Source organism: Ptychodera flava (genome assembly GCF_041260155.1).
Source record: "Ptychodera flava strain L36383 chromosome 23 unlocalized genomic scaffold, AS_Pfla_20210202 Scaffold_24__1_contigs__length_23054250_pilon, whole genome shotgun sequence".
In the NCBI taxonomy this organism is placed as follows: Eukaryota; Metazoa; Hemichordata; class Enteropneusta; family Ptychoderidae; genus Ptychodera; species Ptychodera flava.
The window spans coordinates 1388447-1406456 of record NW_027248278.1 but is presented as its reverse complement, the minus strand read 5'-3'; the positions used below and the strand labels follow the sequence as shown (position 1 = coordinate 1406456).

The 18010-nt window shown below is 40.4% G+C and overlaps 2 protein-coding genes across 2 annotated transcripts in view; one reads left to right on the top strand and one right to left on the bottom strand.

Annotated features, from left to right (window-relative positions):
* Positions 1–9583, bottom strand: part of LOC139124815 (ATP synthase-coupling factor 6, mitochondrial-like) — a 30207-nt gene extending 20624 nt beyond the window's left edge. The window contains exon 1 of the mRNA XM_070690921.1: positions 9425–9583. Coding sequence (XP_070547022.1) covers positions 9425–9520 — 96 coding nt within the window. The 5' untranslated portion in view covers positions 9521–9583. The remainder of the gene's footprint in view (positions 1–9424) is intronic.
* A 2987-nt stretch (positions 9584–12570) lies between these two features.
* The window catches only part of LOC139125098 (programmed cell death 6-interacting protein-like), a 79175-nt gene continuing 73735 nt past the window's right edge, over positions 12571–18010 (top strand). Inside the window, 1 exon segment of the mRNA XM_070691206.1 lies at positions 12571–12817. Coding sequence (XP_070547307.1) covers positions 12612–12817 — 206 coding nt within the window. The 5' untranslated portion in view covers positions 12571–12611.

Here is an 18010-nt window from a genome sequence, read left to right as displayed (position 1 = left end):
GAACCGTCAGTATTTACGACCTGGGGGGTCATTCAAAAATTGAAAGCTAATAAAGGGGTGCTCAAAATGTTTTTTCTTCGTCTTACTCTGTCCTCCATGACATAATGATTAATTGATAATGTATATTTTACTCTGATACATACTAAATAAAAAGCAAATAAATACTTTAACAGAACAAATAAATATCAACTAGATAAAGCAAGGCAAAAAACTACAAGTAGCTGCTACTACTAGCAATAAGTTATTATGAAAGAGAAGATAGTGACGATGAGAATGATATCGTTGTTCATGTACTCAATGGCACCAGCGACAGTGAAGATGAGGATCGACAGTGGTGATGATGATGTCACACAGTAGTTTTCTACAGTCGTTACCAGAGGTGAAAGGAGAGGCTGGGTCATGGAGAAATGTTCTCGACAGATATCACTATAAGTGCACAGAATCTAGGACAAAACTGAACTGTTGTGAATTCATCCTTTATATTATCATAAAAATGTAAATTTTAATTGACTTGAGTTCAACAACCATTTGGACATTTAACCATACCATGATGACATGCTACCCATCCAAAATTTAACAATACTACATGGTCGGAGACTGGTTAATAGGTGAGCTTTTATATCTACATATTGTTACATGGGCTCAATTAAGCCAAACTTTCTGTTAGAGGGGGGGTTACGCAAAGTCATCATGGTTGGCTGGGGTGTGACTCAAAATTTCGGAGTTTCTAATGTAATTACTCCGACCCCCAGATCGTAAATAATGACGGCTCCCTAAACAGCTGTGAACGCCTGAGTCAGAACGATCGGGACCAGTATACGCACTGCTGTATCTCAGCGAAAATTTAGAAAAAACAATGGAGCTACTGCTAAGAAATTTACAGACTCTTGGCTCTTGATGCATCAGTTTTTGAGCTTTTATACTGATAAAAAGGCATTCTGAATACAGCGGTAAATTTCCTCCCAAACGCGAAAGGATAACACGCGGGCATTCTGCAATGGACGCTGTCAACTTTACCTTGCTGCAGGCCCCACGCCAATCTCGGCCCGGACCCGCTGCACTTGTACAGTCTACTACCTCCATATACTACAGCCTCACAGGACTAGTAGCCGGCCAAACACAAAAAAACAACGCCGCAGTGTAAAATCCGTAGGTCAGAACCATTGATCATAAATTTTCAGAACCAGTGATGTTTAAAAGTTTTGTATTGATCACTTCATTTTGGTTTATGTGAATGACTTTCTCATCGAGCTGCATGTATAATTGTCCCGGGCATTGTCCATGCAAATTTGGGGCCTGCCTTAGCTCCCTCCGATCGTCTGTAGACTACAGCCAAAATCACAGTCCTAAGCAAATTGTACAGTTGTGAAAGTCAGATATATGTATCATGAATTTTATACAAAAATATGTAAACAACAGAATCAAACCAAGAGGTTAGTTTGCTGTGGGGTCGGGTGTGCAGGGGGCGAATTTGCAGTGAGGCCGGGATCTCTCTTGTGTTCGAACTTCTACCATGCCTGGAGCTCCATCGCATCGCAGCTAGCCGATAATTGTACTACTGTAGTCCTTGTGAGGATTAGATACCCGTTACGTTTGATATTATTTGGAAATACTTTTAAATTTAATAAGTATGACTTTTTTACTGCATTCAAGATATAATTTTTCCTTTCTGAGCGTTATCAATTACAGCAACGATATGCGAAGTTGATAGGCTGTGTTGCCTGCAGCGTAGCCTGGCCGTACACAAACCTTCGTTTGAGTAGACGGAGCAGAATCAGTCTCGTCATTTATTTTCAACGAAATTTTCATTACACTCCATAATGGAAGAAACGACTAGATCAATGATTACAATGGTGAATTGTTGAATTTTTATTCATATATGTTTTTCTCTCTCAATTCATTCAGCAAACTTGATCTCCGTACCGTCGGTCACAACGTGCAATGCCTTGCATGAAGCTTACAATTGACTGCCGCTGCCTCCGTCGTTAGTTTACCTGTTCAAGATGTTTGTTTGCATGGCTCATTATAGTCGGAACAATCTGTGAACACTTGCATATTTATATATTTCCGGTATTTCACCCAATTTTCGCGCGTTTTTAGCCGAGTCTCCAATTTCGATGGACCAGACCTTTTCGAAGAGCGTATAGTTTCTACAGTAAAACTTGCGTAGATGTGGTTGAGCATGCGCGGTGGTGTGATTACCTTTCGTTTCGTGTGTAAACAAAGCTGATTTCTGGTGCGGACAAGAAGTCATTTTTCACTCCTTTTACTGTTACTCGTGAGGCGGGCTGGGCATGCAAACCATGCGATTCAGTATTAATTATTGTCTACTTTCACATACTGAGGATGTCATTTTAATCAAAAATATGAAAAAATTGTTAAAAGTTACAAATACTGGGGCTTTAAGCATAAGTATTTTTCTTGAGGACAAAAGGGTCAGGCCAAACCCAAATCCTGTAAAAACAAGACACAATGATATTGTTCATTTAATCATTGTTTAAATGATTATGATCACTTTTTAGCCCAGAAATATTTTCATTTGATATTTTGATATCATCAAGAGCTATCTGGTGATGTTCACTATTACATCATTAAACTTGTGAAATCTGCAGAAATATTAAAATCATTCAGAATCACATCATTTCTTGTAGAAGTTATAGCAATTTGAAATGGGCCAAATGGACACTTTTAATAGCTCTACTTTTGAATTGTTGCTTTGATGTTAAGTTACCATGCAAAATTGCAGTTCTCAGATGTGATGATTTGAAAATGGATATGCTTACTGCGCAAGTACTGTTGACAATTTCCCTTTGCCATGACTATTAATAAAATTTTAATTTAAAACTGACAGTCAAGTTAAATGTCTTTTCCCTTGTATTGTGGTTTTTACTATCAAACTGAGTAGTTGCAGGCCAAATTTTGATTCAAGCAGAGTAGGTTAAACTTGGACTCAAGGATGACTCACGGAGGCAAAGCCAAGCCTCAGTGTATTCATGGACGTTTCATGGTGGATTGTAGTATCGACCAGCAACAATGTTTGTTTCACGTACCAGAGAATTTGCAACTTTGTAGAAAGGAGCGGTAACTTTTTACATTGCAACTTTGTAGGAAGGAGGGTAAAATGTTTCAACATCTTCTTACAACATTTCACTTTTATACCCTGTTCAGATTGACCACTTTGCTTAGGGCCCGTGCTGGGCCGGGGCTGACGTAAAATAACCAATGTGGACATGCTGCGTCGGCCTTGGGCCGACACAGTTTGGTCCCAGTGAGAAGGGGGGCTGGGGGTGGGTGGGTTCAGGGCCGACGCAAAACGCCTGTGTGGACACGTTACATCGGACCTGGTCCCAGTTGACGCCTCACATGTTCATTTTGAGTAAAGCATTGGCGCATAGAATATTGCGGTTCGTGGGACTAACTGGAGCTGGAGCAAGGAGGAGTTTGCTGGGGTAATCAGGGTTTTACATCACTTTTTACTTTTGAGAGTCCCTGGGACCCCTGGTGTTAGAAAATGGGAGTCCTACATCAAAATATGGGGGTCCCAATTTATTTCACAAGAATATTTTAGTGTTTATCCATGCCATGGTCTTCACTGTGTTCAATTAGTATTAAAACACGGCAAATGGTTGCACATTTCTTAAAATAACTCTTGCATGAAAATTCTAGTTCATACTGAGGGCCCTCATTGATCAATTCAAAGAACACTATCCATGATTGAAATTATCTCATAACTTTAATGACAAGTTCACAACGTTGTGAAATTTGAAGAAGTATTCAAATTTGGCAAATTGACAAGAAGGTAAGTAATTCCATATTCTGAAATGGCATTCACCTAGCAAGTCCAGTAGGTTTGAGTTCACACTCTGCCAGCAGCTCCTTCAGCAAATAACCTAGCATTGTTCATGAAGTCAAAATCATCTATGATGGGGCCAACCAGTTTGATGAACATTAGTCTATTAAGCCTTTGAGGATTGAGTCTATTTTGTGCCCTCTGTTTGATGGCATTTTGTACTGAAAAGCCCCTCTCACATGGGGCAGAGGACACTGGTATGACAAGAGCAATTTTAGCTAGGATGGCAAAATCAGGATACTCCTCTGTAAAATCAGTTAGCAACAGCTTGATATACATATCAAAATTCAGTGCCTCCCTATGAGATCTTGTGAAGTGTTTGTAAAACAGAAAGTGTGCCCTAGCTCTATCAGCATCAATACCTTGTGTATTGTTATAATGATTCAACAGTTGATCAAGCTGGTTGACCCAATAGTCAGGTAGGTTGGCCACATTGTCAGGATATCTGTGTGGGTTGAGAATCACATCAAAACATTCCAGAATATTCATCTCATCATCTGGAAATCTGCTATCTAAATTATGCAGCAGTTTGTTGATATAATTTGCTCGTACACTACAGAACCTCTGTCTGAGTGGCTGATTGTCAGTGATTTGAATGTTTTTGTATGTGTTTTTCTGACCATTGCCAGGAACATCACCCAAATCATTAAAGACTCTCTGACAGTGTGTGAATCATTAGTCATTGTATTCAATGTGTCCCTAGTAGACTGAACACTTTTTTGATATGGGATAGGTTGACAGAATCTTTCTGAAATGTAAGGCTCAAAATTCCTATCACAGTAAGGACATCAATCAATAAGGCAGTGAATAGCAGAAACAATGAATTAGAGACAAATTTCAACAGCCCATCAGCCTTTCCCCTTTTTTGTCACTTGCAAGTGCCAAGGCAATTGGCTCAAAACTGATGAAAATCATCTTGACAGCTGATTCAACCGACAACCAACGAACAGATGTAGGCTCAGTAATTTGTTTTGCCTTCCCATTCAACAGAGTTTGAATTTCTCTAAGTTTGTCATATCTCACACTAGAGTCATTGAAGTATTTATACAATGAATGGATTATATTATGATATTCTTTGCAATATTCAATATCTCTGCCTGCTTGAGAAGCAGCAAGATTCAATCGATGTGCAACACAATGCACTTGAACAAGGTTGGGATTTCTGGCTTTTAATTTTGCACCCAACCCGTTCCAACGACCGGTCATTACGGCCGCCCCGTCTGTTCCTAGACCGTATATTTTGTCTACGGCCGCGTCACAGATTTCTTTGCTAATCAGAAATTCAATCAAGGCGGTTTCGACCCCTGCAGCAGTGGCATCTGTAATTTGCTGGTTACCGAGGAAAGAAACATTCGCCATTCTGAACATATATAGCAAGTTTCTTATGAACGGTAATGTCACAAGTCTCATCCAACATTATACCGATGAAGTCACTTGCATGTATACTATCAATCAGGGACTTCTCGATCACACGTTGAATACACTCTTCAAACTCCATAACTATCTGAGGACGTTTGTAATATTCGATGTCTAAGCCGTTCAGATTCTGTAGATGCATGATGTCAGTGAATACATCGCACGGAAGGTCACGTTTAGCGATCAGGTAAACAGTACGTAATTGTGCAGCGTACGCCTCTCTTACCCTGCAACTGCCGGTCCTCTGCAGATTTGCAAGCAGTAGTAAATTGCGACCTGAAGCTTAGGATTTTAACACTTGTGAGATGACTTTTCGAGTCCTGATGACGAGTGAGAGTTGAATGTTGGAAATTGGAACAACCTTCCGTGAACGGGCATGTGACATTCGCTTTCAAACATACATCGCATTCCATGACGTTTTGCTCTTCAGAATATCGAAGCCATTTAAACCTATCGAGCCAACTTCTGTTGAATGTTCGTAATTTTGCTGACTTGGCCGGGGGACCTGATGTACATGTATCAGTATCGCATGACGTAGCTGCTGTTTCGGCCTCGACCAAACCCGCATCGTGCTGGTTGCTGCGGCCGCCGAAAAACTTTCGCAGATCGGCCTGTTTTGGGTGTTTGCATAAACATGTGTTAATCGACGCAAACAAGAAATCGACCAATTAAGAATCAGTTTACATTTTGAAAGTCACTTTACGGTTATAAAATTTGTATCCGCGGGTACCATTGGTCATCAAACAGTGGAGGCCAATGCACTACGGAGCATTCCATTAAAGTATGGGGTCAGTAAGGTTTACTGGGATGTGTTTTACGTGTTCAGCAGCTTCGCGAGGTGTACACCATCAACAGATATTGCTGCGTCCGAAGGGACGCGTGGTTTAGTTTTAGGGGGGTCCTGCGTCCGGTTTTATGCGTAAAGGACGCAGAAATGCGCGTCATGTAAAACCCTGGGTAATTCAATGGACCTCCATGGTTAGAACAAAAGAACATCGATTGCACTTGGCCTCTAACAATGATTTAATCCATATATGGGGAAAGTCAAGGTTGGAGGTGAAATATTTGCATATAACATTTCATATCTTTGCATATAACAGTTAATAGTCACAAATTGGCATGGAGGGTAGATAGATGGAGAATGCAATGCAATGCGATGACTTTCTCATTGAATTTTTTATTTGTAAACCATAAAACATTTCAGAGGAGAACAAGAATAGCATTCAATGGTATTTCAAACTTTTTTTCATTTTTGCCCTGTTGCTGAGTTGTCACTTTTCAGGTATTTTTTTAAAAATGTGAACGTTGCATACCCTCTATAGACGTGACCCATGTACATCCATGACGACACTTGCGAAAGAAGTCTTAGTATTTCTGTGTTAGTCAGCCTACAAAATGCATATGTATTGAGCTTACATGGCTAAAACTGACTTTCATGATAATAGCTTAGCCCTTTTCCTGCCAAGTCGGTGAAAATCCGCTTGAAATTCGGTGTAGCTAGAATTTAAGCACTGGTGACCGTTATTCTCCCAACCCGGTGGAAATCGGGCCCTTTTTGGGTACCCCCTTTCCTGCCAAGTCGACGGCACTACATTTTGCTATCCCCTGTGCGTTTAGGGGTCATCCGAGAAGAGGTTTTCTGACAAGGAACGCCTTTTCCCCTCGAAATGGGTTCGCAGGGAGTCGATAGACAGGGAAAGGTGCAGAAACCTGTCCGCCAGTCCCCCACACCCGAGGGGGGCTGGGTTTTTTTTACCGCTTTTTAGCGGACTTGGCAGGATAGCATGGTGACGTTTTCTGGCGGAGTTGGACGTACTTGGCTGCCTGGCACTATAGAGATTGCTGCCGAACTTGACCAACTCGGCAATGCTAATCTAGAAGGCTACCTCTTGCAAACGAACTTGGCAGATATGCCGATGGTGCGAGACGAAAGTCACTTATTCAGTTGGGCGTGACTGAAAATGAGAACGTATTTTTGACGGGACGGCTCGACTTGTTCCTCCGATGGAACGGATATGAACGACTCGGAAATACCATTACAAACTGGTGTCCGACGTACTAAGCTGGGCTTCAGCTCTGCAAGTTCAAGCCAGGCAACGTCCTTCACCGCCTTGGCCGTGCCATTCAATGGACGTAGCTTTGGATTTTTTATTTATTCCATCGTCCGAAGTATTGGCTCTGGTTTGCAAGCAAACGTATCCTCTTGCCGACGCATTAGTAACTACGTACGCTGTTTGCGTACAGAGAATTCAAAACGTGATATAAGGTCAATATGCTACAGGGATACCGCCTGCAGTTAGCAGGGACTGCTTTTGTTATGCAAACCAGCTAGCAGTACAATATGGCTGCCAGGCATGTGGACACGTCGATGGCTAGAACAATGGAAGCATATTGCGTTGCACCCGTGCATCGCAAAAGTGAACTGAAGACTTGGGTGTAGTGACTGGTTATCACTGGTTAGCTGCAGCCCAAGCCATGTCGGTACAAACCCGTACCTGACTGAGGACCACTCGATTAAGTCAGTAATGAACGGTAACACTCGTAAACCAACTCCCAACTGAGCTGTCTAAACTACGTGGAGCTGTGCTTCAATGGCTCAGCCATGTCGTTAATACAACGGCAAAAACGTAGTTTTTATGCTACTCTGCCAAGTCGTTTAAGGTACGTATTCAATTGACCCTACCCTGGGGAAACAGGACAGGTTTGACGGTGCTTCTGCACCCCTAGCACAACCCTCAGGGTCTCTGACTAACAGACGAGTGAGGTGATGTTTGTGCCTAGCGGACGTGCGTAATACTGAAGGAGTTTATTTCAGAAAAAATAAACATGAAAACGGCAATAAAATGACGCACTCCCAGGGGCAAACAAAGCCGGTGACCTCAATTTTTTTCTGCATCAACCCTTGAGCTCCTGCCCCTGTCTACGGGCATGTAGAAATTATCGAAGTCTAACACGTATAAGTACGGCTAAAACTACCCTGAAAATGGGCGATTTCTGCCAAAATGCCTGGCAGGATAACATGCAGGAGAGCCAATCTTTTGCAGGCACATATTATGGGGCGGTTTTCTACTGACTTGGGAGAATAACGGACAAGGGCGCTTGGCAGGAAAAGGGTTAGCACAGCTACTCTGGGCAATCACATACACGGTCCCTCAGGCAGGAGACACTACAAAAGTTTTTGTGATCAGTTTATTGATTTCCATTTTCACAGATCATGGTTCGAGCGCCTGTGGGTGTCGTAGTAAACTTCCAAATAAGCCCATCCTTTGGCTCGCAGCGGAAGTGGCGATGACCCAAATGATCCGAGCGCGTTCGATTATACGTCATAAGCACAGCTGTAGCTGCAAAATTGTAGCGCTATGGTGAGGCGGTCGGTGATTTGTGGTTTTTGTGACTTTGCTCACCAGTAGCGCTACAATGCATTTGGTCGTACCGATTTATCACTACTGAAGACTAAACAGTATACTGCACTAACTTTGTCATTTATGGGGTTTGAAATTTGTTCACACACGACGATCGCGTTCCGAAACATTTCTGGGAGCCGTCATTACCAACTTCCGGTAATGGCGGCTCCCACAAACACCGACGCCCCACGCTCAATGTTTTCAGAACGCGATCGTCGTGTTTGAACATAGACCCTCGAGAAATGGTTTGAACAAAGTCCAAACTCCATAAACGACAAGATTAGTGCAGTATACTGTTTAGTCTTCAGTAGTGATAAATCGGTACGACCAAATGCAGTAAATATGTAGCATTTCACTTCAACGCGCCTGGTCCAGCGGGGTGCGCTTATTTTCACCTCTACAGGGCCATCCACAGGCTCTAGAGTCAATGCAGGCGAACCGCTAGCCGTCACTGATACAATATGTATCAGTGACAGCTAGCGGTTCGCCTGCATTGACTCAAGAGCCTGTGGGGCCATCGGCATAGTAGCGCTACTGGTGAGCGACGTCGCTGCTAACAGCTACCAGTACCACTACTAGTGCACTGTTCACTCTGGGGTAATGACTTAGACCCGGACTTAGACCCTATCACACCACGTCGTAACACTACCAAATGGTGTCGTTAAAAGATTATGAACTGATTTAATATCAAAATTGTACATGAATTCTTCATATACTACATGACCTGCTGGTATATTACAAAACACAGTCTTACCTTCGTCGGAGCCGGTACCACCACTCGAAAGAAAATGGCTGCAATTTCGGAAGGACTCATAACCCGCATGCGCAATGATACTATTCTTAGCTTCATACTTGCATTCTTGTTTCAAATTTCTCGAATGACTGCTCATGCACTTTGATTTATTTACTACACACTCTCTTCGTACTTGTTGGTAATCAAACTGATGATATTTGATCAGGAAAAGTATATAAAAACAGCCCTTAAACGAGAAATGATGAATAACTCACAATTCACAACCTGTGAAGAGGGCCTACTCGTTTCTGAAACATTTCAGATTCAAATTCCAAATGATATCCGAATCCGAATGCCAGGTCTGCATGTGTCAGATGTCACATGTGTCAGGAACAGCCTGGTTATCCACCCCACGGTCCTCAGGACTGTGATTTAACCAAAGACTATCCAAATTCCATTGCCTAAATTGTGCTTCTTTTTATTGACATATCATCTCTATACATAAGGCTGAGTTCACAAACACCGGTGAGGGGGATTCGAAAATTTTCGGAGTAGTAGAGGCACAGGGGACACATGCTCCTTGTTTATTTGTGTCTGCGTTTGTTTGTGTGTATGTGTTTGTGTTTGTTTATTTGTTATTTTTAATAAAATAACAGCGAAAAGCTGTTTTGTTAATATTTGTCAATAAAGAACAGTTTATTTATTTATTTGTTTGTTTGTTTGTTTGTTGATATGTATTTCCGATGGTTAGAGTTAGGGTTAGGCTTAAGACTATAAGTCTAACCCTAACCCTAACCCTAACTTAATTTGACGAGTGGGGAAGGGGCAGATGCCCGACATGCTGTTTTATCGGATAATATCCGATAAAATCGATAATATCGTCTAAAATCTAAGTTAGAGTAATATTAGACGAGTGGGGAAGGGGCAGATGCCCGACATGCTGTTTTATCGGATAATATCCGATAAAATCGATAATATCGTCTAAAATCTAAGTTACAGTCTAATATTAGATGAGTGGGGAAGAGGCAGATGCCCGACATGCTGTTTTATCGGATAATATCCGATAAAATCGATAATATCGTCTAAAATCTAAGTTACAGTCTAATAATAGACTAGTGGGGAAGGGGCAGATGCCCGACATGCTGTTTTATTGAGTAATATCCGATAAAATCGATAATCTCGTCTAAAATCTAAGTTAGAGTCTAATAATAGACGAGTGGGGAAGAGGCAGATGCCCGACATGCTGTTTTATCGGATAATATCCGATAAAATCGATAATATTGTCTAAAATCTAAGTTAGAGTCTAATATTAGACGAGTGGGGAAGGGGCAGATGCCAGACATGCTCTTTTATTGGATAATATATTGGCCACTTCACTACCTGTCTAACATTAGACTCTAATTTAGATTTTAGACGATATTATCAATTTTATCCGATATTATCCGATAAAACAGCATGTCGGACATCAGCCATACCTCAGTCGTCTAATATTAGACACTAACATCTAATTTAGAGTCTAATATTAGACGAGTGGGGAAGAGGCAGATGCCCGACATGCTGTTTTATCGGATAATATCCGATAAAATCGATAATATCGTCTAAAAACTAAGTTCGAGTCTAATATTAGACAAAGGGGCAGATGCCTGACATGCTGTTTTATCGGATAATATCCGATAAAATTGATAATATCGTCTAAAATCTAAGTTAGAGTCTAATAATAGACTAGTGGGGAAGAGGCAGATGCCCGACATGCTATTTTATCGGATAATATCCGATAAAATCGATAATATCGTCTAAAAACTAAGTTAGAGTCTAATATTAGACAAAGGGGCGGATGCCCGACATGCTGTTTTATCGGATAATATCCGATAAAATCGATAATATCGTCTAAAATCTAAGTTAGAGTCTAATACTAGACTAGTGGGGAAGAGGCAGATGCCCGACATGCTGATTTATCGGATAATATCCGATAAAATCGATAATATCGTCTAAAATCTAAGTTAGAGTGTAATATTAGACGAGTGGGGAAGGGGCAGATGCCAGACATGCTCTTTTATTGGATAATATATTGGCCACTTCACTACCTGTCTGTACATTAGACTCTGATTTAGATTTTAGACGATATTATCGATTTTATCCGATATTATCCGATAAAACAGCATGTCGGACATCAGCCATACCTCAGTCGTCTAATATTAGACACTAACATCTAATTTAGAGTCTAATATTAGACGAGTGGGGAAGAGGCAGATGCCCGACATGCTGTTTTATCGGATAATATCCGATAAAATCGATAATATCGTCTAAAATCTAGGTTACAGTCTAATAATAGACTAGTGGGGAAGGGACAGATGCCCGACATGCTGTTTTGTCGGATAATATCCGATAAAATCGATAATATCGTCTAAAAACTAAGTTACAGTCTAATAATAGACTAGTGGGGAAGGGGCAGATGCCCGACATGCTGTTTTGTCGGATAATATCCGATAAAATCGATAATATCGTCTAAAATCTAAGTTAGAGTCTAATATTAGACTAGTGGGGAAGGGACAGATGCCCGACATGCTGTTTTTATATCCGATAAAATCGATAGTATCGTCTAAAATCTAAGTTAGAGTCTAATATTAGACGAAGGGGCTGATGCCTGACATGCTGTTTTATCGGATAATATCCGATAAAATCGATAATATCGTCTAAAATCTAAGTTAGAGTCTAATATTAGAAGCAGATGGGTTGAAAATTCTAAAAACGCTGTTTTATCGGATAAAATCGATAATGTTATCCCTCTTAGATCACTTTGGTCTCATGTTCCTGGAACTCTCTAACTTAGAAATTTTAGACGATATTATCCGATAATAAAGAAAAAGCCTATGTCGCGCCTTCATGCTGTGGCCTAAGCTATTTGAAGAACACATTTTTTGTCACACGAGGAAACTATATTTCAACTCGAAAGCCGTACATTTGAGACCACTTGATAAAGCAAATGGTGACATATTTGCATTTGATCGCAAGATATCATGATCGTGTCGATAAGTTGCTTTTTATTCTTGCATATTATACCGACACGATCATCGCGTCGACAGCCATAACGAGCTCCCTGAGGTGACTGATCGACTGATCGAGGTCCTCGTGACGCTGTATCATGGTGACGTCATGGGGTCAAATGATGGTACGTCGTAATTATTTCCCTGGAGTCAGCACTGGCAAAATGGCGACGTTTATCAGCGTTCCGCAAAAAATGACCTCCGAAGTAGATCTGACACGACCTTTTAAGACATTCATTGAAAATACGTACGATACAAAAGAGAGTGGCGAAGACTACAGTCAAGCTATAAAGGAATACAGCAAACTGAGAACAAATGCATGTTGCAAAGTTCTGGACAGACATGAAACTGCGGTAGACTTGGTGTACAGGTGAGTGTATACGGATGTTGTGTGGTACACTCATAGCCTGATTTTTGATAGTCATTTGTAACGTATCAATGGTTTGGCTAGAAAACACGATTTTCTCTATGATGTGCCCAATTAACTTACATAGTCGTTAGTTTTGGCAGTGTAGTGTGGTACATACGTAAAGAGTGGTCACTCCCACAACTGGCTGCAGTATGTATTGTATGTATAGTTCACATCACAGTCCCCTGTGATCTATTCTGCTCTTGGACTATGCGCCCCATAGACGTGTGTACATATGCTTGAGAAAAACCAAGTCAGGAAATGAAATGGCTATTTCTAAAGGGATTGTGCCACCATGTCATCTTCGACATTCGATTTTACCGTAAAAAATAGCAAGTTCAGTATCATGTAACAAAACAAAAGTTATCTTTTAATTAATGAACAACTTGCAGATGATATTTTTACTTTATATAAACAAAGAAATACCTAGTTATATTTATTATTAGCTACTATTATTATACTGTAATACTTTATCTTTATTGAAGAAAATTTTAACTTATTTTTGTATCACACTTTTATTGCCACAAATGTGATGTAAATCCTATATTTACAAGCAAGCAATAAAAATATTATTATTATTATTATTGTAACCGTCGACCGTTCCCTATCATTCTCAAAATTCATACCTGGCACTTAATTTGCTTCAAAAACGCTCGTTTCGTGTGATTTTCAGCCGAATTCGACGGACACATTGCTAAAACATAAGCGTGAACAACATTTTGGTCACCTCACAGTGGACAATTATAGGCACCTCCACTTTTTACTGACGTTAGCGCCGTGTACCCATGAGGGGTGACTGGAAGGTTGTTCATGCCTTATGTTTTGGCGAGGTGTCTTCTGAAGTCGGCCGAAAATCACATGAAAATTCATACCTAATACTTCATCTGCTTACAAAATGCTCATTTTGTGTGATTTTCGGCCGTGTTTGAGAGACACCTTGCCAAAACATAAGCGTGAGCAACATTCCAGTCATCCCTCATGGGTAGGCGGCGCCAATGTCAGTAAAGTGGAGGTACCCAAGAGCTGCCCGTAATGTTGCTCATGCTTATGTTTTGACGATGTGTCCGTCGAATTCGGCCAAAAATCACACAAAACGAGAGTTTTTGAAGCAAATTAAGTACCAGGTATGAATTTTGAGAATGATAGAGAACGATCGACGGTTACATGATAGATGAACTTGCTAATTTTCACAGTGAAATCGGACACGGAATATGACATGGCGTGGTTTTTATAGCCATTTTGTTTCCTGACTTGGGTTTTTTCTCGCTTATGTACACATGTCTATTGGGCGAATAGTCCCAGAGCTGAAGCTCAAGAGTGACTTTGTTCACATTGGTTGTTAGCTGCAAAATATTGTAGTGCTACGGTGAGGTGGTCGGTGATTTTTGTTTTTTTGCGACATCGCTCAGTAGCGCTACAATGCCGATGGCCCTGTAGAGGTTAAAATTATTATTATTATTATTATTATTATTATTGTTTATTTCGGATATAAAATAATCCATAGCAGATAAGAAAAACACTACAAGTTAAAATAGTCTTTGACACCAAACATTCCATAACAAACTATTTGAAGAAATTGACATGGACAGTACAGAGGACACAATCACATTACTAGAGCAGGGTTTTACATGACGCGCATTTCTGCGTCCTTTACGCATAAACCGGACCCAGGACCCCTCAAAAACTAAACTACGCGTCCCTTCGGACGCAGAAATATCTGTTGCTGGTGTATATCTCGCGAAGCTGCTGAACACGTAAAACACATCCCAGTAAACCTTACCGACCCCATACTTTAATAGAATGCTCCGTAGTGCATTGGCCTCCACTGTTTGATGACCAATGGTACCCGCGGAAACAAATTTTAATACCGTAAAAAGTGACTTTCAAAATGTAAACTGATTCTTAATTGGTCGATTTCTTGTTTGCGGCGATCAATACATGTTTATATGCATCATGGCGGGTCGTGTCAAATACCCAAAACAAGCCGATCTGCGAAAGTTTTTTCGACAGCCGCAGCAACCAGCACGATGTAGGTTTGGTCGAGGCCGAAACAGCAGCTACGCCATGCGATACTGATACATCAGATCCCCCGGCCAAGTCAGCAAAATTACGAACATTCAACAGAAGTTGGCTCAATAGATTTAAATGGCTTCGATATTCTGAAGAGCGAAACGTCATGGAATGCGATGTATGTTTGAAATCGAATGTTACATGCCCGTTCACGGAAGGTGTTCTAATTTTCAACATTCAACTCTCACTCGTCATCAGGACTCGGAAAGTCATCTCACAAGTGTTAAATCCTAAGCTTGAGGTCACAATTTACTACCGCTCGCAAATCTGCAGAGGACCGGCAGGTGCAGGGTAAACGAACTCGAGGCGTACGCTGCACAATTACGTACTGTTTATCTGATCGCTAAACGTGACCTTCCATGCGATGTATTCACTGACATCATGCATCTACAGAATCTGAACGGCTTAGACATTGAATATTACAAACGTCCGCAGATAGTTATGGAGTTTGAAGAGTGTATTCAACGTGTGATCGAGAAGTCCCTGATTGATAGCATACATGCAAGTGATTTCATCGGTATAATGTTAGATGAGACTTGTGACAATACATAACCGTTCATAAGAAACTTGCCATATATGTTCGATATATTCAGAATGGCGAGGCGAATGTTTTCTTTCCTCGGTAAGCAGCAAATTGCCACAGCTGCAGGGATCGAAAACGCCTTGATTGAATTTTTGACTGGGAAAGAAATCTGTGACGCGGCCGTAGACAAAATATATGGACTGGGAACAGACAGGGCGGCCGTAATGACCGGTCGTTTGAACGGGTTGGGTGCAAAATTAAAAGCCAGAAATCCCAATCCAACCTGTTCAAGTGCATTGTGTTGCACATCGATTGAATCTTGCTGCTTCTCAAGCAGGCAGAGATATTGAATATTGCAAAGAATATCATAATATAATCCATTCATTGTATAAATACTTTAATGACTCTAGTGTGAGATATGACAAACTTAGAGAAATTCAACTCTGTTGAATGGGAAGGCGAAACAAATTACTGAGCCTACATCTGTTCGCTGGTTGTGGTTGAATCAGCTGTCAAGATGATTTTCATCAGTTTTGAGCCAATTGCCTTGGCACTTGCAAGTGACAAAAAAGGGGGAAAGGCTGATGGGCTGTTGAAATTTGTCTCCAATTCATTGTTTCTGCTATTCACTGCCTTATGATTGATGTCCTTACTGTGATTGGAATTTTGAGCCTTACATTTCAGAAAGATTCTGTCAACCTATCCCATATCAAAAAAAGTGTTCAGTCTATTAGGACACATTGAATACAATGACTAATGATTCACACACTGTCAGAGAAGTCTTTAATGATTTGGGTGATGTTCCTGGCAATGGTCAGAAAAACACATACAAAAACATTAAAATCACTTACAATCAGCCACTCAGACAGAGCTTCTGTAGTGTACGAGAAAATTATATCAACAAACTACTGCAGAATTTAGATTGCAGATTTCCAGATGATGAGATGAATATTCTGGAATGTTTTGATGTAATTCTAAACCCACACAGATATCCTGAAAATTTGGCCAACCTACCTGACTATGGGGTCAACCAGCTTGATCAACTGTTGAATCATCATAACAATACACCAGGTATTGATGCTGATAGAGCTAGGGCACACTTTCTTGTTTACAAACACTTCACAAGATCTCATAGGGACGCACTGAATTTTGATATGTATATCAAGCTGTTGCTAACTGATTTTACAGAGGAGTATCCTGATCTTGCCATTCTTGCTAAAATTGCTCTTTTCATACCAGTGTCCTCTGCCCCATGTGAAAGGGGCTTTTCAGTACAAAATGCCATCAAACAGAGGGCACAAAATAGACTCAATCCTCAAAGGCTTAATAGACTAATGTTCATCAAACTGGTTAGCCCCATCACAGATGATTTTGACTTCATAAACAATGCTAGGTTATTTGCTGAAGGAGCTGCTGGCAGAGTGTGAACTCAACCTACTGGACTTGCTGGGTGAATGCCATTTCAGAGTATGAAAGATTACTTACCTTTTGTCAATTTGACAAATTTGAATACTTGTTCAAATTTCACAACTTTGTGAACTTGTCATTAAAGTTATGAGATCATTTCAATTATGAATAGTGTTCTTTGAATTGATCAATGAGGGACCTCAGTATGAACTAGAATTTTCATGTAAGAATAATTTTAAGAAATGCGCAACCATTTGCCGTGTGTTATAACACTAACTACTGAACACAGTGAAGACCATGGCATGGATAAACAAAAAAATATTCTTTTGAAATAAATTGGGACCCCCATATTTTGATGTAGGACTCCCATTTTCTAACACCAGGGTCCCAGGGACTCTCAAAAGTAAAAAGTGATGTAAAACCCTGTAGAGAGATGCAATCTGCTCAGAAAACTGTATGACTTGTTCCTAAGTGTTTCTTCAAAGGTTAAAACGTGGAGATTAACAAGTTATAGAGTATTACTTTGAACATGACTATATTGAAGACCCGTTAGTTTACGAAATATCTGAGAATATACTCTCCTAGCGTTATTAAACATTTTCATAGAAAAATTACACCACAAGTAAGAACTGTACGGAATGTGAATATCACAAAAAACAGAAAATAAATGACACTCAACCATCAAAGACGCAAATTTAAAATCGCGAATGATAGCTTATAAAAAACGAGTCTGTGCCTGAATATCTTCATTGTCTTTAAGGTAACAAGGTATTAAATGACCAAGGTATTTGTAAACATTAACATAAGTCAGAAGTCTACCATTTAGATAAATTGGAACTGGTTTGAGTTTCCGAACACCAGGTTGAATTAACATACACACTGTCTTTTTCTCATTAAAAAATATCGAGTTTGTACTGCCATGATGACCACATCAATTGACTAACATTTGCTGACCGTACATGTAAGCTCCGGTAGAAAAAATAACTATATCGTCAGCGTAAATTAAATGGTTAACCCTGTAATCGCCAAGAAGACATCCGAACGACAGCATTGAGAGATTCCTACTGAGATCATCTAAGTAAACTGTGAAAAATATCGGTGATGAAATTCCGCCCTGCTTAACTCCGTTTCTAGACTGGAATGGTGCAGATAAA